The sequence below is a fragment of the Bombus fervidus genome, chromosome 13, assembly GCF_041682495.2.
Source record: "Bombus fervidus isolate BK054 chromosome 13, iyBomFerv1, whole genome shotgun sequence".
Classification (NCBI taxonomy): domain Eukaryota; kingdom Metazoa; phylum Arthropoda; class Insecta; order Hymenoptera; family Apidae; genus Bombus; species Bombus fervidus.
Genome location: NC_091529.1, coordinates 2941602 through 2968386, shown reverse-complemented (window position 1 = coordinate 2968386; position 26785 = coordinate 2941602). Strand labels below are relative to the sequence as shown.

Sequence of the window (26785 nt, the reverse complement as noted above, 5' to 3'; positions counted from 1 at the left end):
TGTGTAACACGTAGAATATGGATATACAAGTTTTCTGTGGTAAATATTCAAATACTTTCGTCAGCAAGTGTACACACATATGAAAATGTATACATAATCATACATATACATGCTGTGTAATTTTTACTATTTAGAACTAAACTAATGTATAATTAATTCTCAGACTAAGCAAGAGAAAAAATGTTGAACAAATTGAATTGCAATATTTATTTTTCACGTACTCGAAACGCTTTGATAAAGCAAGAACCAGCAAATTTAGACTGTTGCTTACCAGAGCCAATCCTGGAAGCAATTACCGAATTTCGGCCACGCAGACGTGCCGGGAGCAAAAGGAGAAGGCCAGGCTTTTAGTGGTGCCGGTTTCATTTGGGACTGGTGTTGTAGCTTGATCATGATAAGTTCCTAATTTGAACAAGCAATTTGGTACGACCATGAGTGGAATGCTTCTATTCCGTTGACGGTGCGATTCGAAGAAGGGTTACAAGGGATAATTAAATTTACTTCCTACTCTTTTCCTTTTCCTTGATGAAAAGCAGTGTCCATGTGTCGATGTAGCACTTTTGTCCCCCGTAAATTCCCTAGAATTTCAATAATTTCGAACGCGTTGCCTGAGATCAGTGCCGGTAGATTAAACTCCCACCGCGCTCCCAGCCAATCCAGAAAGCAATTACTGAATTTCGACGTAGCCGCTCCTTCGGTGGAACTAACAAAAGGACCTCCTGGACCTCTCATCTCTCTCTCTCTCTCTCTCTCTGTCTCTCTATCTTTCTTCCTCCCTCCACCTCTTTCTCTGTCTCTGTCTCTCTGTCTCTCTAGTCAGTGCTCGATTCCAAATGTTGCTGGTACTGTGCTTTGTGTTACCGCGATAAGAGTTGGATGAAACGGAACCTGATTGGTGACCGCTTTTGAGACCATAAGGGAATAGTTTGTCTTCCGTAAAACAGTATTCGTAGCTTGTAACTATAATGTAGGTATAGTGTTAATTACATGTTAAAAAGTGTAATATTTTTGGAAAATTGAAAACAAAGTGGAATTATCTTGACCGAAAAATTGTCTGTCTTTGCAGTAGGTAAAATAAATCGTCGTTGATAAAATATATTTCTTTGTACTTGCTTCAGACCAATAACTCGTAAAAAAAGCTATATAAATGTTGCATGTAGCGGATCTTGAAAATCAATTTTTACTAAATCTTGAATGAAGAAATTGTGTTTCAGGCTTTTAATTTATTTTTGCACAAGCAATTATCTTTTGTCTACGGTATTTTCATTTGTACTCTGTATATCATAGTTTAGACGGAAAATCAGGGAATGTTAATATTCGTAGAAATTATTGGTGCAATAATTATAAGGTCCGAGTTATTTAACATTGTATTCATGACACAATTTCGCACAAAATAATTACGCAAATATTCAAGGAACTTAGGTATATTCATGGTTAATGATAAATTACGCCGTATTTGCATGTAATAACTGCGGGCTAACTATGATAAACGATGTTACGCGCAAAATTGCTGAAAATTACATTCAATTTTCCTTCTTCGTCCTGGTCTCGTTTCTTGTTCGATATATTATTTCTATTATTAAACCAAATGCATCTCTCTATCTCTCTCTCTCTTTCTATTTGATCTTTTATTAATATTCGTTTATTAAGATTTCCTCCACATTTCTCATTTACGCTTTCCACTCTGATATTTAATAATTTTTCAAAATTAATAACCCTACCTCCAGTATTTTAGACTAATATTATCTGTTACTACTATAAAGACTAATATTTCTCGAAATTTTCAAGAGACTGATAAGGATACATATCTAATTCCAAAATCAAATAATCAGTTTCATATTAATATGAAATTTAAATGGTAATACGCGCTTGATCCACATGGCTACACAAATTTAATACTTATGAAAATGAAATGTTGAATTTGATTAAAAAAAGTATTCATTGGAAAATAAGACGCGTGTCGATCCGTCGCTATTGTAAATGTAAACAGAACAACGTTTCGTGCAACTATATCTAGAATCAAAGAAGCCTAGTCTCTTACGCGACGAAATACCGTTTCATCCATAAATTTTGATGGCTAGGAATCGCAAGACGTTCAGTGGACTGTTTCGTTGCTTAAATCACCGCAACACCAGGTTGTCAAAGCGGACGTGGCTAACGTTTGTCCCGGTTATTATCGGCTTAAGTGTACAGCGAACAAATGTTATTGCCTCGTAAATACAAGCTTGTACGTTCACCACAGGTTCGAGGGGTATCGCGTTTCAAGCTGAGAGCAATATGCTTGCACACGACGTAGTGATACTAATCAGCCGTGTGTCCGCGCCCCTTTCCATTGTGTCAAACCATTTATTACCAGCGGAGCTTCATCCTCTTACCACCTCGAATAGCTTTCTACATTTGCGCGATGGGTTAATCACATGTTTCCGTTCTACGCTGTTCCGTCTGTGCTCCACGGTACCTCAGAAAACACTACGGAGCTCTTCGCAGAACGATGGTACACGGTCACATCACAGAATCGAAGGAATCTTCGTGTACAGTTAATTAATATTTTGCGCCTTCTGATTGCTAGCTTGTACGGAAACCTCTCGTGGGACGGTGCAGCGTGATTAATCAATTTTCTTGGTATGTTAGAAAAATGCACGTAGGATAGGGTGAGTCTAGAATAATTGCTGTGAATAAATTTGCCATTTTTTACTGGTCGCGAGATTGTATTGTTAGGTAGTTTTTACGTTTTTTTTTATTTTCCATAAGTGTGGAGTTTTTTTCCATACAAGTTACGAACATTATTTTTTAATATTTATCTCGGAATTTGCGATTATTTACGGTGTATCCTGTTGATAAATAAATTGATGAAAATAAGTAATTTGTTTCGAAAGATGTTTAATATTAATTATGTATCTGAGTAATGCAATTCAGGATTTGACAAAAAAGTAAAGTTGGCCAGTTCGCTTTCTCATGTTACGTATATTTGCATAAAGCTTCTCCAACGTTCATTAGCACTTTAATGAGGCATCGTTGTCACGATTATATACGTATGTATTGATAAAATTTGAAATCGATTTAAAGATTCGAAAGTCGATAACGTAACTCGTTATGAGTACATGGTACATCGTTTACAAACGAAAACAGAATTTACATATTTACAAATAAGATGCAAAGGAAATGTGTATAATGTAAATTTAATAATATACTTTGTACGTATTATGGGTAACGATGCTCGTTGTTGTTTTAACATATATTATAAATATATTCTGAGTAAGCTTACTATTATATTTATAATTTTATAATTTTGTTAGATTCGCAGCAAGATAAAATTAATTACTTAGCGTGATTACATGTTGGATAAAATTGTGTGTGTTAAATAATGTAGCTCTCAACGTGAATGTTAATAGAGATTTTAAAGTAAATGGTTTAAATGAGATGAGATCGTAACTAATTAGGTTTCAATGAAGAGAATATTTCATACAATACCTTAGTTTTGTATTACTTTCAAGAGAAAAGCCAATCCGTGTTTTTAAATTCAAAAAGCTTAAGCTTAATAAGCTTAAACGTAGGCCGATTAATCTGCGTATCATTACCGCGTCGCTGGAATATACTTACTCTGGTTAAATATCTTTCTTTGAAGAAAATATTTTTGCTGTTATTATAAAAGCATTCCACGCTTTACTTACGTTGATTCTCATATTGGAATAATTACTTAAATATTGTTCTTTCTAATTCTTTTTTACGTCCCATATCTGGAAGCTTCATAATACGTGGATTTATCTTAATTGCTGTAAAATTCATGAGAGAAGATTGAGAACACGTTTTATTCGAATATATTCCTTAATTACTAGTACTTTTCTTTAAATTCATATAAACGTGTGTTCTGTGTAGCTCAGTTTTTTAAAATTATATAGCTAGTTGTGTAGTAATTTTCGATCGGAAGAATTGAAGTTTAAAAATTATCGTATAAACTTTGATTGTTAAAACTTCCATTTACAATCGCACTATATTGTCCCGAAATTATAAAAACCATATTATAAATATTACCCACATAATTCAATAAAATAATATAAAACAAAAAATGTTGTGCATTTATTATTTCCTTATAAAACGAAAGGGATTTTTGGGCCAACCTAATATTATAGAAACGTCCTATTCTGTTCCGCCAAGGAACACCCCCATCAGTGTATTAACCTTCTCTGGTTTCCTACAGGGGCATCGACTTATCCACGCCGGATGAAGGATTATCAAGCGTCCGGATGCCCGTGAGAATCTCGCAACATAATACGTCCTTTTGTAAGCTGGCTGATCCCGGCCTTATCATCAGAGACTATAGGTTTTCGTGTCCGAGGGCAGAGTGGAAGGCCTCGAGACTCGTAGAACTTTCGAGTTCTCATCTGACCACTTCACAACGTGATAGATGGGCCCATCCTGCGCCATATTCCTTTCTTAACCTTACATCTTCTTTTGTTTTTCTCTTCTGGTCTTCTCTTCTTATCTTTCTTCTCCTTTCCATTCTATATCATCGAAGATCACATAAATAGAAAAAGTGTCCCCTTCTTTTTTTCATAGTGAACAAATTTTTTGACCATCGAGCAGATTAACATGACGTACCATTCACACAGAAGCTATGTCTGTTTAATCATGATAGAGGTTGGATGTGTTCCCATTCTCCTTTTTATCCTAGACCAAGTGACGGACTTGGGATTCGTTGATTAAGATTCAGGATCGAGAAGCACTCCAAGGGAAAAGTGGATCTTCGTGTTAATCTCGCTAGATCGCATTCCTGACGCTGGGTGCTCGATCTTCCTGCTGGCCAGCGGCTGACTGCTCCTTGATCCGGGGTCGGTTATGAAGCATGAATTTTTCGACTGACTGGTTGATTGTAGATAAAGGTAGAATGGGATTGTAGAAAGGAGCAGCGAGTGTTTTCTTTCATTTCAATTTTTATATACTGATCATCCAAGTATTGTAAGTCGCTCATATAATTACCAATAAATTATAATTTTTTTAAGGATTCTTCTAGTATTATCTATACTTTATTCGTGTAAAACTGTCTTAACGATGCTTATTTTACGGTGCGACCGCGAATCTGGTAATTTCTAATTAACGATACTCCTAAGTTACGTATTATACATCGATATATTCGAAGGATATTTTCCTAACAACAATTTTTAATAATACGATAATACAAGTACCGACGACGAAATGATAAAACAGCAACGAAGTATTCTAACTAAAAATACGTATCCTACGAAAATAGCAAAAAGAAGTATCGAATACAGATTCGTCCTTCTAAAACACAATTCATTCGAAAAATAAGAACTCGCATACCGCGACAGAGCTGGGAAGAACAGATCGTCGAAAAACCTGCCCCATTTTTCGCGGACAATAGCCTTCGTTCGTAACATCGTTCAGGCGTGGGTAACATAAAAAAGAATTGGAAAAGTCGCTTTCTAAAAATGCGGCGGTAGCCCAGTAGTCGATAGATGAAACTTCCGTTCGCTTTTCCCTCCCATTCTTTTCTCATCTTTGTTATTCTATTTTTTAAAGTATAGGAAGCAGGAACTCGAAAGCGAGAAGCGAACGATCGGCTTTAAAAAAGGAGCAGAACAGAGGAGACAAAATAGGTTTAAACCCAGAGCGGCAAAGTCATGCGTGTTCAATATGGGCAGAGTCGCGGGGAAAGAGGAGGAAAGCGGCTTTCACAAACCGAACTCGCGTACTTCCGCGTGTATACACGTACGCGTGGGTGGTATGTAGGCCATCGTCTGAAAAGTTTATGCGATAACCTCCGTGCTGCACCCGACACTGACGAGGAATCGTGCGCGTGGACTTTCCGCGTGTACGGCTGCCACGCGTTTTAAACAAATTCGTGATATCAAAACACGCCTGTCAACGGTCGAACGAATTGTAAAACGCGGCCGTCGCACGCCACTGATATGACTTCGTTATGTACGTAGCTGTTCGCTTTTCCTTGTTTAAAGAACGTCCTATTGAATGGCGAGTAATATGGAAGTGTATGTTCTTTTTTCGACATGATATTTTTTCATCGAAGATTACTTGGGATTTTGAGTTTTGACCAAAGCGCTATGTATATTTGCAGCTTATGCATTTAAAAGCCATTTTCTTCTTTCTTTTTTTTTTTTTTGTCATACGGTAGTCGTGGGATTTGGAGTTTTGGGGGTTGGAGGTTTTTATTCAGCCAGACAGATGCGCGTTAAAAAAATTTTTTTAACTTTTGAAGATGAATGAATTTTTATTCACGAAGATTATTTAGTAGCTTAAGTGAAAAAGGCCACTTACTTGTTTCTTCGTGTAAGAGTTTATTTTTAATTTACGTAAACGAGTCGCGAGATTTTTACCTTTTTGTTGAAAGTTTATTCACTGAGAGAAATCACCCATTGGGATCTATCTAATGAAAAATAATTTTAGGATATTTACAAAATCAGGTTTTTTATCCTCTTTTCTGACAAAAACCATTACCAGCTTTTCTACTTAGTATTTTTAATACAAATATTGCGTTAAATCGATGGATGTAATACTCTCGAAAGATATTATTTCGTGTTACAAATATTCCCTTAAATGAACGCCATTTTTACAACAAATTTTGTCACAGAAAAACGAATCAATTATTTCACTCTGTTTATCAACTAAATATACTATTAATTCATGCAGGAGTAATAATAAATAAGTGGAAGGATAATTTCATTTAATTCTACGGTACTCACAGGCGCTTTAAATTCATCATGTTGCTAAAGAGGAGATCGGGGATGTGACGTATTTGATTATTGTTCAGACGTAGCTTCTCGACACCGACTAAATCCTGGAAGGCACCTCTTTCTATGGTGTGAATTTGATTATTCGATAGGCAACTGCAAAAGACGCATTGAACATCGATTTTGTTATATCAGTTAACTAAAGATTTTGTTTATAACTAAACTAAAGATTTTGTTTTTAACTAAAGAGTTTATCATTATAGTATATCGTTACAAAATCGCGTCTTCTCTTCTCTCTCGTATATGATTTTCATTTTTCTACGTGTATGTATATGTACAAACGCATCCTTAGAATTCAGCGAAGAATGGATTGTTGAAAAGCGAACATTTCATATATTATAAGATAATATCGTGCATGTGATACGCGTGCAAACGTCTTAACTATTTCTGCATTATGAACACGAACAAATCTGTCGACCCAGTTAACGTTAATTACTTTGTTTCACGCCGATCTCATCTTGAAATTTCGTTCTTCGCGTTTCGAAACGTGCAAGAAACTTTACGCCCTTCGGAGGAAAGTCACGGAGCTGAAAACAGTCGAGGAAAGAATACAATCTCTATGCATAGAGCGAGTTTCACACAGAATTCGAGCAACTTTGCCTTCTTGTTGCAACAATGGCGTCCACGCGGACGACGTTTGCGACAAATTTACCGGAATTTCGCCAACTTTTCGCTCCCCTAAGAGTCGCTTCAACGGGCTTCAGCTCGTGGCTCTATTCAATTCTATTTGCAGCACGCGACCAAAGCTATCCGTCCCTTGCCTTTTGTTAGTGACGGGATCAAGCGCATTGTAACCAGGTTCGAAGGTATAACTTTGAAAATTTTCTTCAAAACTACGAGAAAAAGAGAACATTGTAGAAAGATTCGAATTTAGACTAGACACGACGAGAAACAAAAATATTCGTACAGTTGGGATGTACAGATAGTAAAAGTGATATTTTTTGTATTGTACTACTGTATGTGTATTATACATAGACATTTGCAGAGATAAATGTTCCCTCGTATATTGAGTAATTAAGTGGTAGATTTTTATGCCTCTTTGAAAAATTTCCTTGCTAAATATTATGACGAATTACATTTTGGATAATTTAGATATTTTTTCGTATTACATACATTCTGTGCATTTGGCAAAACAATGTTTTGTTTGGGCTTCGTTCCTTTCATAATAATAATATAAAAAAACATCGCTCTTTTTCTTCTACATTCCAACTGTATTGAAGATTGTTGTCTTGCACTGTAAGTGGAATTAATTTTTTATAAACACGTTGAGAAACGTAACAAAGCCGAAAGACTAATTGTTAAATTGTAAGAAGACAAGTATAACAATTTTCTACACTTTCTAGTAATTGATAATTTTCTATATTTTTCGAGAATTCATACTTTTCTAAACGTTCTTAGAGTTAATAATCTTCCATATCAAACTAGTTCAAACAATTTCCAACCAATTTCCCGAATAATGTATTTCTCTTCGTTGTATCACTTTCCTACCAAAGCAACGATACTCGAACTTGATCCCATCGCTATCTAGCGTCGCAATTCAACTACTATACGACGCGCTTCGTTATTTAACGAACAGATACTCACAGAACGTGAAGCGTGGCCATGTCCTCAAAGTCCGTCTTGAATATCACCGAGATATTGTTCCCTTGGAGGTCCCTGGAACAAAGAGTAACGCAGCGTTGAATTAATCTCGCAGTGACACAGTAGAGCGAGTCAATAATACGTCCGTCGTTTGGTCGCCGGGTAAAAATTTCATTTTCCTTCCTTTCAAAAAATCTCATAAAAATCTCGCTATCTCGAGATACGCGCGTTGTTCCTCCTTTTACACGAGAACAAGAGATGAGAGAACCACTCGACAGTGGTGCTTAACTAATTCCATTTCAACTTTCACCCTCTACTTTGTGTCGTTCGTAACCAACCCCTCAGCCCTCTGAAACCTCCCTCCTGTGTTCATCGTATTTATTTGTCGCGAATAAGTATTTCTGTTTCCCTGGTTGGTGCAAATATTTGTCTCGTCGCGAAAGGGAGCGCCAGTACAAAGAGCAAACTTCGGAGAAATTTTATCGCCAGCCCTTTTTCCCTCGTTTTAAAACGTTGTCGTTTACGCGCCGCTCAAAGCAACCTCCCGCTACGCCGAGACCACCCTGCTGATCGTGAAAGCCGGCCTACCGGACTGTAAACCCTGATTTTGTTCGATACTTTGTCGCGCTGTTTTCGCCTTGATTTAGATTGCGCAATATGGCGTGAATGTAACAATTAGACTACGGATTTTTACGTATTTATGACAAATTTAATTCTACTACGATCCTCAAATTTTTATATGTCGATCTTACTCTCGGTTCAGCTATTGGAATATATGATATTTTGTGCGCTACACCGGATCAGCCGCGCAGTAGTGATAACATATCTGTGTGTGAGTACGTGCGTAAATATATGTGCGTGCGCAGCGTCTCATAGAACAAAAGAGTGTCACTGTTCCGTACGCATGGTAAAAGTGAGACTAGATGAGTGCCGAAACACGTGTAATGAGTATCTATGAACATCTTGTAAATCACATATTAAATAAATACAAAACTATTTTATTATCATTTCTACATGTAATGAAAGTGTTCCTACATATTTATTTCGGCGATTACGATCCATAATTTTCAACATCAGCAAACAAAACGGATCCGTAACTTTTGAAGATGTTAACACTTTGACTGGCACGTTGGTCATATATGGCTGGCCACGGTTTCTCCCGTGACACCATGATGGTCATTGGTGACCGGAGCGCTTGAACTTCTTACAATTGTAAAAATTGAATGAAAATTGACAGTTAGGGCATTTTAAATATAACCGATAAATAGCAGATACTTTGAAATAAAAAGTGCCCCTAATTAAACATTTTTATTAGGACATCAATAAAAAAAAGAAAAAAAAAAAAGAAAATGAGAACAAATCTTGCATCTAACGGTGCACTGTATTAAAACGCTGTGATGTCCTGAGCGAAACATGTGATTCCGGCGTGGTAGTCAAAGTGTTAAGATTAAAACGAGAAATAATGGTGAATGATAAGAACATTTCTCTACATTTTTCCAAAATTGAAATGTTTCTCGACGTTCCAAAGATTCAATTGGTTCAAATGTCTCCTTATTTTATTTTAATTTACTTATTGCTAATAAATTTCCCAATATTTCTAAATAGGCGAAAACGTTGAAACACTTGCGTAAATCAGTCGAGCCAAATATCATTCGTTCGAACGGTGTGGTAAACAGAAAGCGTGAATTTGCTTTTCTCGCGGAAGGAGAGCAGAGACCAAGAGGGTTAGCCGTCAAACACAGCCGTCTGCTCTCCCTTGCTGGCAAGTTATTAAGGCCTTATTAAATTGGTTCCTTTTCCCGTGGAAATTTTTTACCTGACAAAAAACGCCAGACGTAGGAACGAGTAACGAGTCAGGCCTACTCAACGACTTCCTCTATTTCTTCGTCTTCTTTCTTTTTCTTATTCTTTCTTTTTCTTATTCTTTCTTTTTCTCTCTTCCTGATTCCGTGGTCTTCTTGTTGAAACGTTGACGACAACGACGCGGTGGAACGCAAATTATTCCCTCGTTTTCGTAGCCAGACACGCCGCTTCAACGACGAAACGAGAAGCGAAGGACTGTTTTTAGCGGCTCTTTTAAGTCTTGCGTGAGATTTTAATTTCAACCGTGGCGGCCATGGCCTTTTTTCGGATCCGACCGGTTGCTTTCCTCCTCGTTGTTTTTCCATTCTCGCCTGCCTGGATATTGTCGTCGCGCCGCCCCGGAATAATTGCCGTGAGAGACCCGTGCACAGGTGAATGTCGAGCCAAAGCAGCGGAACGCGCTGCGAGAACCAGTCGTTTGATATATTTCCGGTTCGATTTCAACTATCGAAAGGCTCCAGAGAGAAGATAATTGTAAACCATTGACTCGCTGCGGTATCCTTTTTGTCGTCTTTAATTCGCTTGAAACACACGATTGGAATTTAATCAACTGCCTAATGTCGCGCAGAGATACTGTAGGATTTTTTTATTTATTTAGAATAGATTAAACAGGAAACGATGGTTATTTAAGGTGAACTAAGCACAGTAATGTGCTATAACTACGACAACTAAATAGTTACAACTCTCGTTACCACGGTTCCAACGCTCTCTTTCACGCGGACCATTTCCTCGACAACTCTGACAACACTCTGATTTCTCAACTAACTACTGCCTGTTAATTCGTCTTTGTCCCTTAAGCATCCCTTTGTTTCTTCTCATAGCCCACCACGTACATGTTCCGCAACTGTCCGCGGTCATGGTCACTTTTTTCCGCGTAACTATTCGACTGAAACACCGACGACACATTGCCGTTCGGTCCATTGAAGTGTCTAGATCCTTTTGGTCTGTCGGCGCTTAGGCTTCCTCGCAATATTGTTTATGGTTCACCCGATATTTCTGAGACAATCTGCCCACGATACTACAATACTATAGAGTTTGATCTTACGGATCAAAGTCAGAGTGCTGCACGATGTGTATAATACTTAAAAATGAGTTTATAATTTTATCACAGCGATTAAACTGACAAATTGTGTTTGATGTATCTGTTTAGAGAATTATTTCTAAATTGAATGATATATTATGAAATATAAAATTCTTAATGACACTAAAAATTGATAGAATTCAGAAACTAATATTTTTAAATAATATTAAATTCTAGAATTATAAATCTAGTGTATGTAATATAATATTAATGATAATATCGTAATTATGATAAATCATGATATCATATTATGATAAAATCATAATAATGATTAAAGCATTCTTTACTTTTAAATAATAAGTAATCCTCAAGTAATCTTCTGTTAAATTAATAATATAATTTATCAATTTATAATTCTATTAATTCTTAAATTTACCTGGAACATAACTTTTATAATACGTAAGTTATAGCGTTTTCTTCGCATATAAAATAGATTTATCATCGTATTACACTGAAATGAAATAATATATGCAGGAAATATGAGGCAATATATAATATATATTGTTACAAGACAATGTTATTTCGTCTAATTACAAATTTCGATCGTAATCGCGATATTTCACGTGAAAATGAAATTTCTCTACACTGGAACGCGACAATTTACAGGTTGTTTTGAAAGCAGAAAGGTTGAGGATTGTTTGCAATGGATGATAAATCTGGACAAATCGGGTTGTATTTTTGGATTTCCATCACTCGTGTTAGTATCCGATTTATTACAGAGATCGTTCAACGTGTTTGTCCAATCGTAATTCGAGCGAAATCGATAAACTTGTAAGCTGTCCGGGTATTTGGGTTACAAGGGAAAACAAGCTTTTTCAAATCGATGATTTAAACGGATGGAAATTTAAGATTCTTAACATGGAATTACGAAGCAAATAATGAACCGAAACGATAAACAAACGACAATAGAAGATAGAAATACAAATAATTAATAAAACACGTAGAAAGATTGATTGTAGGAAGAGATGGCAATTATTTCTCAAACTATCGGTTGTAAAATGATAAGTAGAACTCACGCAATTATAGATTCAATTCTTCCAAATCCTAAATCTTTAAATTTCCAATTTCAAGTTTTTAATTTTATAAAATTCCACATTTTCAAGCTTTGTAGCCTGAAAAATTTAAACTTTCCAAATTTTACTTCCTTTAATTATATATTTACTTATTTTCACAGTTATTTCTGAAGATACTTACGATATACAATTGCACGTTTCAAAAATGATGATAATTCACTACGGAAAATAACTCGCTGCATCTCTTCCGGAATTATTTTACATAAAATAACAGTAAATTAATAAGAAATAAGTGTTACGTTTGGAAAATCAAGTGTGTAGAAAAATAGAGAACACAAAGTCGAGTAATTATGGCATAAGGATAAATAAAATTCCGACAGCGAGATTAAGAAGGAAAACACAGCGATAACAATAAAGAGTGACTGACGTAAAAAGAAGCGAGTGGAAACAAAGTGGATTTTAAGCGAAGATATCTTTTAATCGGGAGATCAAATCACGAATAGTTTGGTATAGCGTTCGTGATCATGGCATCTCGTTGACGATGGTCAGAAACAGTTTAGCGAAAGAGTTGCAAAATAGAAAGAAAAAGACGGGAGAAGAAGAGAAATAGAAAAAGAGAGTATTGAATAGCATGCAGAGAGCAGAAAGAGAGAGAGAGAGAGAGAGAGAGAGAGAGAGAGAAAGTATTTAAAATGCAAACCCGGAGCATTTCATCGATGGAGAAGAGTACGACAGCAGAGATAGGCAGCAATCCTCTTGATAATCGTTAAATGAAAAAAACGTGTTGACGGTGGGTAAACAGCAGCGCGAAAAAATCTGTCGAAGCGGCATCGGTACGTGACATCGATAAACACTTGTTTTTCGCGTCCACCTACGCATGTGACTTTTCGCTTGTGAAGAGAGCTCATACTAGTGAAAATCGGCCGCCGAAAAAGGGCAACGCAAACTTTTCCCTGTTCACCGTTTTCCAATTTCGAACTACGGAAACGTTTGCTGCGAAAAAAATTCCTGGTCGAGTATAGCTTTTCCCAGCGGTAAACATTTTTGACAGAATTTTGAATTTCAGTTTGAAAGTTTGTTACGGTTTCAGCTGGAATGTCGAAGTCCAGAAGAAAAAACAAGTCTTGAAATAAATACATCTTTTGCGGCAAAATTTATTGAAGTTAAACTTTCGAAGGGCGAAAGTTTATGCATAATTTTTAATTTTATTTATGCAGTAATTTCCTTTCTCTTTGCATTTTGTATCGGTGAAAATCATATAAGATAAAAGAATCGTCACATTATCGAGATCTTCGGAGCTGCTGCAGTGAAGTATAAAGAATTAATTATAAAAAGATATGACAGAAATTTCTAGTTAAAGGACGAATGGCAAAGAGAATTATCGTAATGAATATTATACAGAATGGTAGACATGGGGAAATTTTCTGACGAAGATTTTGTTCTAAAAAATTGGAAAATACGTATATATTTGCCAATGAAAGGTTTAAATTGTCCACACGATGGAAACTAATGAAACAATAGCTAGAGAAATCATTGATACACCATAGTATCAGCATATAGAGAGAGATATTTTTATGGATATTAGAATTCTTTTATTGGCGGAAATATTAGGATGCTGGTTTTTAAAAATCTTTGCTTCATGTCTGGCGAATAAACGAATTAGAGTATAAATTTGTAACACGTTGTTTTATATATAAAACAAGGATACTACGCTATATTACTTAATATTGATATTTTATATTTATTTATCTTAAAGAAATTCCAAAGATTTGCTTGTCATTTTTGGCATACTAAGAGTCAATATTCTGTCTTAGACAATTTAAACTATTGAATTCCTTTTAACATCGTGGTTATAAAAAGGAAGTTCAGAAATAAGCTTAATATCTTTTTCACTAATCAGCACTGTTAGTTCGTTTATTTAGATGCAATAATAGCTTCATAAAGTTCGAAGAAATTGAAATATTTATTTTACAACGCTATGATCAAGTATTTTCCTTATGATTATGATAATTTTGTTGTGTCTCTAACTCATATGGTAAAACTGTGCTAAAAGTATCCATTGTCTTAATTTATTTTTTGTACTCGTATTTTGACAAAACTAATATAAATTATTTTATTCACCTATTACTTCACCATATGATTCTTAACGATTTAATTAGATTTTTAAATCTGGAATCTTTACAATAATAGAAACTGAAAAAAGAAAGAATGTGGAAATCTCTCTGTTTCTCTTTTACAATAGAGTTATTAAAAAATGAGCCAGATTTCGTACGATACTCGTATAACAATTCTTCATCAAAGTTAACTCCGAGAGAATACGTAATGATTTCGAAGTTTAACCCACTTATTATCTTAACTTTCCTGTTTCTTACGCAGCAGTTAATTGAATACCAAAGGTAACTTATGACTTTAACTTTCGGTTGAAATAAACGAGAGTAGCCAACGAGCTTTAAAAGCGACTTCCTTAAAACTTCTTTAAATAAAACGCTTATTAAATAGACTGTATAATTTTTCCAACATCAACTCTCTTAAATTAAACGATCTATTTAAAAAGGGAGCGAAAAATTCTTTTTCCTCTGGTCAAAAATAAGATAAATAAATCGACAAGAATTATTCTACGTCTATTCATAAACATATTTCCTACCAGATCACTTTTTGTTTTTGACTAATTCTTTAAATTACGTAAATAGTATTAATTTAAGTATATATCCTTTAGTTTCTTCCAGTTTCTACTATTATTTATTCTTTATTATTTATACTTTAAAAAATATTTTACCTCTCATCATAAAACAGGAGTTCTTCGTGAAAGATATCTTATACAATTTTACAAAAATTTTCTATAATTTCACAAATTTCTTGCACCGTTTATCCGTATTATTTTCTTCAGAAAAGACAATATCAGAAAAAAATGTAGTTTCCAGAATCATCCCCTGCAGATCCATAACTTCTGCATTCCATCGTACCAGCATGATTTATATCGCCGAAGAATATTCTCTATCAAACATTCTTTATCGATTCTCTGTCGATATTTCATTCGCTAGGTAGACATATTACCGCTTTAGCAGCTAACAATTCACCGTTGCCTTCTTCTTCGAAGCTTTTCAATCGACGTCACGTAGAGGAGGACAAAGTGGAGGGATGATAACATGGCGTTGTAGTGTTCTTCGCATTGGCTTCGTTAGCCATTGCTGCCAACCACGCTCGTTTTACCTCGTTCAGGGTTAATCGGATCGACGATAAAGTGGATTATGCAGCAAGACTCAGCTGCATCTGATTTGATAACGCGATCGATCGTCCCACGATCTGCAAACGACGTTCCTCGAATTATCTGTCCTGAGAAATGCGATCGTTCCATCTCAAGACGGAAAATGCGGTGTTTCGAGCAGCAAAAATAAACTGTTACTCACTTACATGAGTCATTTAACACGTTGGCTGTCACGATGATAATCGGTGAGCCATGTTGGTAAATTTATTACATTGGTGAAAATAAAATAAATTTTATGTATTAACAAATTTTCACGAATGTGAATGAGTTAACATTGTCAGAAAAAAACATTCTACATCTATCTGTATTAATTGTTGCTCCGCTATCATGATATAGTATTTGTTACTGAGCTCTTTGATTTAAAGATTATATCAGTTTTATTATAGGATTAATCTATCTGTAACTAATTAACACATTTGTCCATGACGCATACGAGCATAAATTGTTTGTAATTTAGTCCATGATTTTCGCAATTGATTTATGAATTTTTACAGCTGTGATATTGTATATACTAAAATATTTATATGTCTGTAAAAAATATATTGTATATTTAGTTACATCGTGAGTTGCTTTTTATCAATTCCTTTGATTAATAAACCAAGGAAAAATTTGCTCTTAAAGGATTAATCTTTTAAGTACGAATTGATATTTATGAACTATAATATATCTCTCTCGTCTTAAATTTGATATCACAATCTTTATTCCAGATATTTGAAAAGTAGTTAAATGATGCTATAATATAAAATGTTATCAGATATAGAAAGTTAAAGTAGATTAATTGTATTAAAATGCTTGTAACATATTTTACTTCCGGGAACGTTTTGAAACGAATCAGATTAAACTCATAATCTGTGAAATATTCGCCAAATTCATTTTCCAACAAATCTCCCGGGACAATGCTAATTTAATGTAACTACATTCTTCGTAATAGTGCAACGTTATCCGATGTTACTCTAAGTCTATTCATCCGTCTATTGAGTCTCTAATAACACCGTGTTCCGCATATTTCGCTTTAATATACTGTGAAAACTTTTTTAATTTTGTTACAGAAGTTGTAATATAGACGAGTTGAAGCTCAGCATACTTTAGCAAGCCTATATTCGTCTTTCTCTGTCGTACGTATCTCCACTACTTTTCACCATCTCTGTCTCGCTTTTTCTACGCTCTTTAATGTCATTGAAAGCTCCCTTTAGTTTTCTTACTGCGTTTTTAATATCGCTACGTCAATGTTTTGCACAACGGTAAAGCAAGTTTTATGAGACGCTCTAAGACCGAGAAGTTACTATCTGTCCATGTATTTTTCACTTGACGTTTAATATCCTTTTATCTATCTTCCCACGTAACTTCATTGACTTCTCTATAGTTTCGAACGAAATTATATTACATTGAAATGAAGAAATTCAGCAAAGTATCTCGTGGAGGGAGAACTATTAAGAATAAGAACAATACTAATCAGGTTGCTGCATATGAAAGGTCGTTTCTTTGAGATTCCAATAGCAATTATTAAATATTGTCGTCTATCGTTAATTATCAACCACATTAAAGAAGAATACTGAGAAAATTTATTCAGCTGTAACCTATATTTTATCAATTTTCTAAAGTTTTTCGGTTCTTACTAAATATTTTTATATTTGTAGATTTAACATGGCCTTAAATTTTTATTTTATTTGTAGTTTACTATTCCTCTCGATTGTATTCAATATCTCGGCATAAATTAAAAAAACAAGCTCCGATAGTTTCACAATTTTTCGTCCCTCGTTTTACGGCAATCCAACCATCTCGACATTCTCAGCGTATCGATTATCGAAAACGTGCTTCTCATTCCAGCTACCAGTTAAGGATAGCCGGAAACACCTTCTCGGAACTCATAGCGCTACTTCAACAGCTACTCGACTTCCATGAACAAAATGATACAATAATGCGTCGTTTACGACGCTGTAACAACCAAGCCTCTGTTTTCTTGCAAACTCAGAAATATCTCGATACGTACTTCAAACTCAAATTTCGAAGAATCTTTCATGCCCATGGTTCCGCCTAAAGTAAGTCGCTGGTCGAAGAATATGCATAGATTTGCTATTCATTGTCGACGAGGTATAAGTATAGGACGTTTCAGAATTGAGATTAACAAGTACGAAAATAAGATTAAAATCGATGAAATAAAAAGCGAGATAAAGAATGATACGACAATAACGACGTATTAAATTATATTCTTAATTTAACAATTAACCTTGTTACGATCTTTCGGTTGTTTTTCACTCAATTATATTTTCCCAACGGTAAAAGATATCTTTGTAGCAAACGTACAGCTTGAAAAGAATATGAAAAAAATCTTCTGTGCATAATTTCTCGCTACGATTATTCACATGAAACATCTTTTTTTACACTTTGCAACACAAGTTATTGCAACATACCGTCATCAACATACGGTGAAAGGTTAAAAACGTTACAAATACTTTTTGTTTACTAAAATGAGATCAAGATCGAAAGATAAAAATCCAAAATTTTCCTCTGCCGGTTGTTCTCTAATTGACCCATAATTCTGTAAGAGCCTCTATAGACAAACCGATATTGCATACTATACGACTTGGCAGGCGGGAACTCGTAGAAACGACGTCCGTTCCGTTTTACTCGACAGATTTGTGCTTCTCGGAACGCAAACGCGGTTGTCCACGGTGGTCTGCGTTCGTTGCGTTCAATTAAAAGCGGCGCTGCCATCTTGGCGATAATGGTAATCGGCCGCGTTATCGGTGGTCGAGATTCCTTCGGTTATTAAATCGGACCGTGGACCGGGCTCCAATGGCTTCCAGCGATTCTGTCTCGATATAGAGGGACCTCCCGCCGCTTTATCGCGGTGTAATTAATTTCCGGGTGGAGCGGCTCGATTGCTCGCCGGCTGAAGTTAACGAAGAAGTTAAGGTGAGACGCTAATTGAAGCGGCTCCAGGAACTGCCAGTTGCGAACAACGCTTGTTTCATCTTGGTTTATCACAGGTGTATTATATTGGGTGTCCTTGCGATCGTGGTACAATCTGGCAGGCAGTGATTCGTTATGAATAAGTAAGTCGAGAATATAGGTAATGCGGGAAATAACGCAGAAACATGGATAATTCCAAACACGCGCGATTTATATGTGTATTAACTTTATTTCTGTCCGCGTATAACTCGGAGAACTACCTGAGAATTTCACTTTGATAGAAAGTGCTATTATAAAATGCACCAAATCTTCTATGAGAGGCTGTGTATCTTTCAAAACTCGAAGCCAAAATTCCGCAATGAAACCTAAGAAGGATTCGTTCCAGTGAAAACGGTCTTATAATAAAACGTACAAAACCTCTCCGTCTCATTGTACGGCTATATCATGCAAAAGGCTAGAAGTTTGAACACAAAGGTCGAGGATTAAAAAAGGCCGAAATCAAGTGGATTACATGCAAGGCACGTAACGATATCTCGTCCATTGTCACGTATGAAAGCGTCGACGATAGGGATGAAAGAGGAAATAGCAGAACACTACGGGAAAAGAAGAAGAAGGAGAAGAAGAAGGAGGAGTAGGTCGGACGAAATAACGGGAGCAAATTGGCTTCGCTACGGGTCGCTTATCGGCCGCGAGTCTACGATTCGGAGCCCCCGGTATACCTTCCCGGTTGATTCAATTCGCCGGCTACAATGACGTCCGCCGGAAATCCAATCGTGTCCCGGAGGCACATTTTCATCGTCGACGCGTACTTTTGACAGGCGGCTCACGTGCTGCCGCCTAACGAAATTACTTTTCGCGTCGTCGGGACATCCGCTTAAATACGTTTCCATGGGTTTCCACGGCCGGAACCGGGCTTGGTAAATCTGCCAGGACAGTCTTCGAAGGAGGAAGTTGGAAGAGAAGGAGGAGTAGAAGCGGACGACGAGAAATACGGCCAAGACGAAGATAGAGGTTGAACGACTGCGACGACGTCCAGGAATAAGGTGTCGGTACGCGTCTATATTTGCATCGTCGTGGCTTAGAAATGGACCGCTGGCAGATGTAATCAAAGTTTGTAGACAACCACTCTTGAGACTTCTCTGGTGGCAACGAGAGAGACATGTCCTACCGGATGTGCCTGTTTTTCGCGATGCATCGTGGCGATATTCGAATGCATCCTCCACGCGATATGTAGCGATATGAAATGGTTGGCCTAGGAATATTGAATTTTGTCGATTGGCATTGTGTGACTTAGGTATTTGTGGATTGGGATTATGTGGTGTTGGTTTTGTTCGAGGTTTGGCAACGAGGTTTCCGGGATGATTTCGTAGGGTATGAGTAATGCGAATTTCGACGTGTTTGAGAGAGTTGGTTTTGTGTAAAGTTCAAAATGTAATTATGCGTAGATTTGGTAAATTAATTACTGTTTAGTGCATTTGTGATATATACAAGCATAGCTTCCATTACTTTGGATATTTTGTACACATTTACGCGGCACGTGTATTTCGTAAATTTTGCGCCTTTAAATTTCTCATAAATGTATAGACGTTTGCAATTAATAAATTAAATTAATAATAGAATATTTATGAATTGCACAATAAATTTCGATAAATTAAAGGAACAAAGATCGGAAAAATTTCTTCATCAAATTTCTTTATCTACATACGTTTACACTACATAAAATGACATATAATGCATCAAAATTATAATATTTCTTACGAAAAGACGAAATTATATTAAGTAATATTTTTCATGCATAATGACAATTTATATGTACATAACGTAACAACGTATTATGCCGAGATAAATGGCGACACTTCAGCGTTCTAAACACTCCATACAAACTTTTAAACTTTTCTATATATATTTAACCCTTTCGAGCGAAAGTACCCGATAAGCCAGAAGAGCATCGAAAGGAAACGACACGAAGAACGATGAAGGATCCTTTCGAGTCCAAATAGATCCAGGAAGCTGCCTTCCATTTGCCATGTACGTACATAGCTGCTCACGAAACACCGTCTACGTACGCGCGTCGAAATGCAAATGGAATCTCTTGATTGAGTTTAGCGGAGCGGCGTCGAACCATCGCAGCGTTTCATGGGGGTTGGTTCATGAGGGTTGAGTGGCACGAAGGGCGCTCGAGGAGAAGAAAAAGGGCTGGCTTCGGAGTCGATTTGACGTATCGACGGCTTTCCGCTCCGCTTGCTACTCACGAATAATCGTGACAGGAAGAACGGAAAGAATGCGAGGCGCGTCGTCCATTTTCACCCTGTACATAGACGCGTCTCGCGTTCCGTCGCAAATGGAGACAAATTTATACGCGTGAGGCGGCGGAAAAAACGAGCACTTTTGGTAAATTGAATCGATCGATTGTTTCTTGCTTTCTTTAACTTGGTCCCGACGACAGTTTTCACGCGTGAATTATTTCGTTTCTCGCCTACTTCCGCTTCCATTCCCCACCCACATTTTCTATGCTGGACAAGCGTCTTTTGTTCTTCGTTTTTTGGCAAATAAAATATTCGTGCTCGTGTCTAATCAAGGATACTGTTGCGCTTTTGTGATGGAAATTAAGTTGATAGTGAATTGAAAACTTTATTGAGATGATTGGAAATGTAAGATTATAGAATTTGATAAGCTGGCTTTTCGTTTCAACTTGTCAAGTTCTGTATGAGTAAGAGTGTACGTGAGAGGCACGTGTATTTGTTGTATTTATTCATTCAATTTAGTTCTCAAATATTCTCGTTCGTTTAATTCTTCTAATGTTCCAATTCAAAGAACCCTCGGTTCCTCGTTGAAAGTCACGAGTTACTTTCACATTGTTTAAATGAGCTGAAACAAAACGAAATCGTTAGTTTAATCCAAGTCACGATCGCTCAAATCCATCGTCGCTGCACGGAAGTCAATGCCGATCGATTGGATAATTATAACAACCTTTAACGAACTAGCCAGATGTTCAGATCGTACGATGAGTGTTTAGTTTTCTAATCGTACAATCACACGCGCACTTAATCTCCCTGCAACTGGTCGTACGACTATTTAAATCTCCTATCGCAAGACCGCCTAGATCTCTAAGTAAACGATAACACAATTATTTCGATCAGGAAGAAATCGATAGCGTAATTATTCAAATCTCTAATGGAGGTCAGCCACATTCACATCTCCAGAAGCGAAAGATTACATAACTGCTTGCAACTATGACGAGCTAACTATTACTTAACCGTTTCAATCTTGGAGTAACCGCCTGGTTGAATTGCTTAGATCCCGACGAAGCTGATTGTGCAGCTGTTTAGATCTCCAATCGATCTATCAAAGCAAATATTTGGATCGCCAACTAAACCGTTTCGCAATCGTCCAAGTAGCAATTAATCATTCGATAGCTTGCGATATAGAGTGATAGAATAGCTGTTTAGAATGCAGCAGTATGATAACAGCTAGAAGAGAAATTAATCTTTCCGAATTAAATTCTTCTTGTTGGATAGTGCATAGCGTTTCAATGGCGTATTAACGTGTCTTTTAAAATCGGTCGTTTATTAATCTTCTGTAGCTAAACATAATTTTTCATACTCCATATGTGACCTGGGTCATTTATGGCAACGCCTAGAATTTTTAATTGTTCCTGGCTTTTGAGAAATTTGGAACACTTCTGTGACATTTATTAACAGATGTACTACGCTCCGCGGTCGTTAAATGTTTGAAACTTTTCATAATATGTAAATATAAAAATTTGAAAGGTGGAAATCTAAGAATGAAATTTCGCCTAATTTGCGTTGTGCAGATCAAATCATCGACAGACATTATATTTTGTTTCATATGTTTTTCATTTTTTTCCTTTTTGGTAAAGCGTTACATCTTTTACTAGTTTCCTTAAGATGCAAAATCCCCTCGCAGATTAATTGTTTATGCATCGTTTATTCATATAATAAATATTTCTTAATATTTTTAATATATACTAAAATGATCTTTTTTAATATTCGAAGAAATCAATTCTATTTCATAAATCTACACATATTTGCACGCGTGCAAATAAAATCCAACGTCAAGACTTTCCAATCAACAATTCACAGCTATCAAGCAACGCAATCCTTCTTATCTCTCAAATCCACCTTTCTCAAGCAACTTCTGACACCCACAATCGTTCGATTCTCGATGCACTTCCACCTACCAGAAAATAATACATCGTATATACAGGAAGCGACTTGGTAAGACAGAAAGCACTAAGAATCGCAGCGAGCCGAATCCGAGTTTCGCTCGGTAGGCACGGCTTAAAATTGATCCGCCCTCTTCAGCGTATCATAATATTCAGATTTTATTGCCACGACCGTGTTATACGCAAAGTGTTTGCAATGCCTTTCACCTGTCAGCCATTGGAACGAAGATGCAGCCAGGACAAGGATACCAACCGCGAGACGTAGAACCGTTACGAAACACTTCGTCTGAATTTATCGAGCTGGCTCGCCTCCAGGCGAGCCAATGCCGACTCCCTTTTCTCGTAACCAGTCCTCACGTTTGTTCTTCATCCCCGTCAACCTAGTAAAATTAAATATTAACGATCTGCCGGCGGATGGAATCGCGCGACTGCTGTTTTACGATGTAACACGATGACACGGAGACCACGCGTGATGTATTATCCTTGCGTCAGGCCGCGAAAATAGCGTACGACGATTGAGAGACGGCTGTGTGACATGCTCTACTCCCTAGCACAGTCGAGACCAAGTTCTACGTTGTTATCTGGTTAGAGAGGAGATGGAAGTTCTCTGGAAAGAGCTAAAATAAAACGTAGAAAACAGGAGGACTTGTAAGATGTTTACGGTTGTGAGTGTTTTCCTTCGCCTTCCTTCGTTAACATAATTGACTACGATAATAAAAATTTGAAAACATTGCAATCTGATACTAATGACTAGGGATTTTTACGTATTTATGTGAAATGTATACGTACAATATGAAAAAATATATACGCGTATAATGAATATACATATGTATAATATCGCAAATAAACTACTCTTCTTTAATCTTTTTCATAGACAAAACAAATTATCTCTACTTAAGCTGATTTTTTAATTGTCGTTTCTTTAATCATATGCATGAAAATATTAGTTCGTAGAATTCGCAGATAAAAATATAAATCCGCGGTTTACTATCAACTGAATTTAATAATTGATTGCATTTTATATTAAGTAAAACGCATTTTTTCAAACATTTTTTACATCCCCCTAAATAATAAATAAATGAAATAATTTCTCTCAACATTTCGCTGCTTTTCAAGCTTACTGACAAAAATCTCAAAAATTGTTCACATGATATCTATGTCACTCGGTGTACACTCTCGATTCCATTCGCAGCAGCAGGAACCTGCCGGAAAACGCGCCAGAGAAAAATGGTCTGCCGGCATCGTGTGCGCGTGTCAGTTTGAACAGGCGTTTTCGTTTTGCTTAATTAAATGAAATGTCCACCGCGATCGCGCCGTTTCTGCGAATGGTGAAACTGGTACCATCGTTTGTCCGCGTCGTTCGTCTTTTTCGAGCGAAGAACCACGAGTTGTCGCGTTACGAGCTTGTTCGTTGTACGTAGGACACGTTTAGATCGGGTATTAACTCAGCTGAGATTGTATAATGTCGAGTTGATGCAGTGGCGAGTAGTTGGTTGCTGGCTTAGAGAAATGTTCAGACTAATTTGAGAATTACGTACGTTTTGTATTTTTGAATATTTTAGTTTTTTGCTATTTTGTAGAATTTCAGACTGGAGAAGTGTTTCACATATTACGGTCATTTATTAACCGAAAGAATATTTTTCATCGCTCCGTAGTGGGCTATTACTGTCATCGCTTCACTGGCTGCGTGCGAAAAGCTTCGTGAGAACTCGAAAATTTGCTGACAAACGATGAAATAAAAGATGATAATTAAAATCGCTTGAAAATAATTTGCAATTTTTATCAACGTAGCAAATAATTGTCTACTTCTTCGTTATTAATACGTAATTTTAATTGCGAATTGTCAAGCCCATAATTATCCTAAGAGATTAGTGGTTTTTTCGTTGCAAAGAGAATACTTTCGGCTATAAAAAAACGTAAAACAGTCCAAGTCGAATTTTTCGAATTACACTTAACAAAGATAGAAAAAACTTTATTACACAGCACTATTTTGTCATATACTGCAAATACAGCATAATCCCAAATATCGACTCAAATTTACAACGGTGCAGCCGCAGCTGGACCGAACCGGCGAATCACAGGTTCAACAGGCCATCGACGTCGGTCTACCGATCATCGATCCCATCGTTGCTCGCGTTTTACGGTTTCAAATCCACAATGCGTTGGCCCGTTAACGTCTGCTGGCGGAATTGACACGGAGAATTGTTCCGTGAGTACACACGGAACCGTGTGCCAGGGAACAGCATTGTTCCGGCGACAGGTGATTCGTTAGCTGACGCGACTGCTTTAGCAAAGACAAATGCAAGCACGACGGTCTAACGAGCGACGTCAACGAAACCCTGGCCAAATATCATGGAGAAGAACGAACGAGACGCTGAACGAAACCTCTTGGAAGATTTTATTATACGTTAAATAGACTGGCCTGGTTTCCTCGATTACTAATTTACACACGGCCAGATAGAACATTTTTTTGCGAACAGTATGATCGTTGTTGGGTGCAGAATGTAGTTTTTGAATTTATTATCTTTGAAATTGACGAGGAAATTTTCGAACGTTTCACGAGTACCTTGGAAAGAGTCTCGAAGAACGATGATACACACTTTGAGAAATGCAAAGGATAGTTTTAAGTACAGTCAATTCTTGACCAAGTATTAAGTTGTCCGAAAAGTTTCTTCCGTTTTATGAGGAAATAATAGACACACAACGTATTTTGTTTTATATTATTTTGTCGAATTACGTATGATCTATTTTATTCTTTTGATATAAACATCGCGACATTTCACAAACTTAGTTTCACGTTTGTATAAAGGTGTACTGTTGGAAAAAACACGTTTGCGAAAGAAAGACACTTTGCGGACAACCTAATACATGCTCGGTATAGATACAGGTGTTCTATGAATTTTTATTTTAATCTTTGTATTTTATGCAAACGTATGAGCATCACAGTCTATGTTACTTTCACTAATATCGCAATTTTCTGTTTTCCAACATGCAACTTCTATCTTTACAAGAATCTTTGAAATGTCAAAGTACTTCTAAGTCGTTCCAAACCATCAAATCAGCTTGGATGATCCGTGTACTTTATAAATAGAAAAATATTGTACATCAGATCCTATGAACAGCGATCGAATGCTACATAGCGAAAATTTTGCACCGAAACAGTCTTAGATTCGTGAGTGCATATTGAAATTGATCTCATCCCTGATTATTACCGTGGTCGCTTTTCCACGCTGGTTTCTAGGGTAATTGGCGTGTTTACGCCGTCCAGACAATCGTGGCTAATCGCACGTTTCATTGTCTCCGCTTGATTGGAGGTTTCATTGTTCCGTTGCCCGCACGAACCGCAGGATTTATTCGTACTGCCTTCGGGTCTTGTGGGTGGATAGGAGATATCGTTGCGGGGCTGGAAGAAAATTGTTATAGATGGTTCGGTGATTTGTTGAATAGAGTGCGAGCGAGAGTCCCGATAGATGAGAATCTACTATTAATTCGCTACGGAGGTAAGTTAGCTTATTGTAGAAGTTGTAAACTAGATTTGTCATGTATGTTTTGTACCATGTTGCAAAGAAAAACTTTTCTTCGATTTATGAGGCTTGAATAGAGCCCTGGAGCACCAACTTCGAATGCAATTCCACATGCAGTTTCTTCAGGTCGATACGATAATAATTAGTAACTGTCTGCAATGGAATGAAATTATGCGAAATTGTGCCGATCTTAAATATTTTTGAATACACTTTCAACTTAATACTATCAATCACGAGATAAGATTTTTCTTAGATGTTAAGTATTCAAATAGAAGATTCTCAAATGGAAGAAAGTCGTTAAGACTACGTGTAATCTAGGAAGATGGTACTTAATCAAGTTCTATTTAAAACTAAAAGCAAACATGTCCATTGGAAACTTAGTAAAGATTGGAGGGATAGGAAGGAAGTTGGTAACAACCGCGCTTTGTATTTAGAATTAATGTGAAGTTTTATCTTAAAAAATACACATAATAAACTTGCTGCTTAACATTCACTATTGAAATTCTCTCAATAATTCAACAACAATATTACGACAAGGAAACTTTCCCATAGAAGGAAATCTTGGGACTCTGTAGCGCTTCCTCCGTAAATTTTC

At 36.6% G+C, this 26785-nt stretch overlaps 1 protein-coding gene across 1 annotated transcript in view; it reads right to left on the bottom strand.

Moving 5' to 3' along the window:
* Sli (slit guidance ligand) overlaps window positions 1-26785 on the bottom strand; it is a 118935-nt gene that overhangs the window by 30754 nt on the left and 61396 nt on the right. The window contains exons 4-5 of the mRNA XM_072015919.1: window positions 8349-8420; window positions 6717-6860 (exon numbers count right to left, since the gene is read on the bottom strand). Coding sequence (XP_071872020.1) covers window positions 6717-6860; window positions 8349-8420 — 216 coding nt within the window. The remainder of the gene's footprint in view (window positions 1-6716; window positions 6861-8348; window positions 8421-26785) is intronic.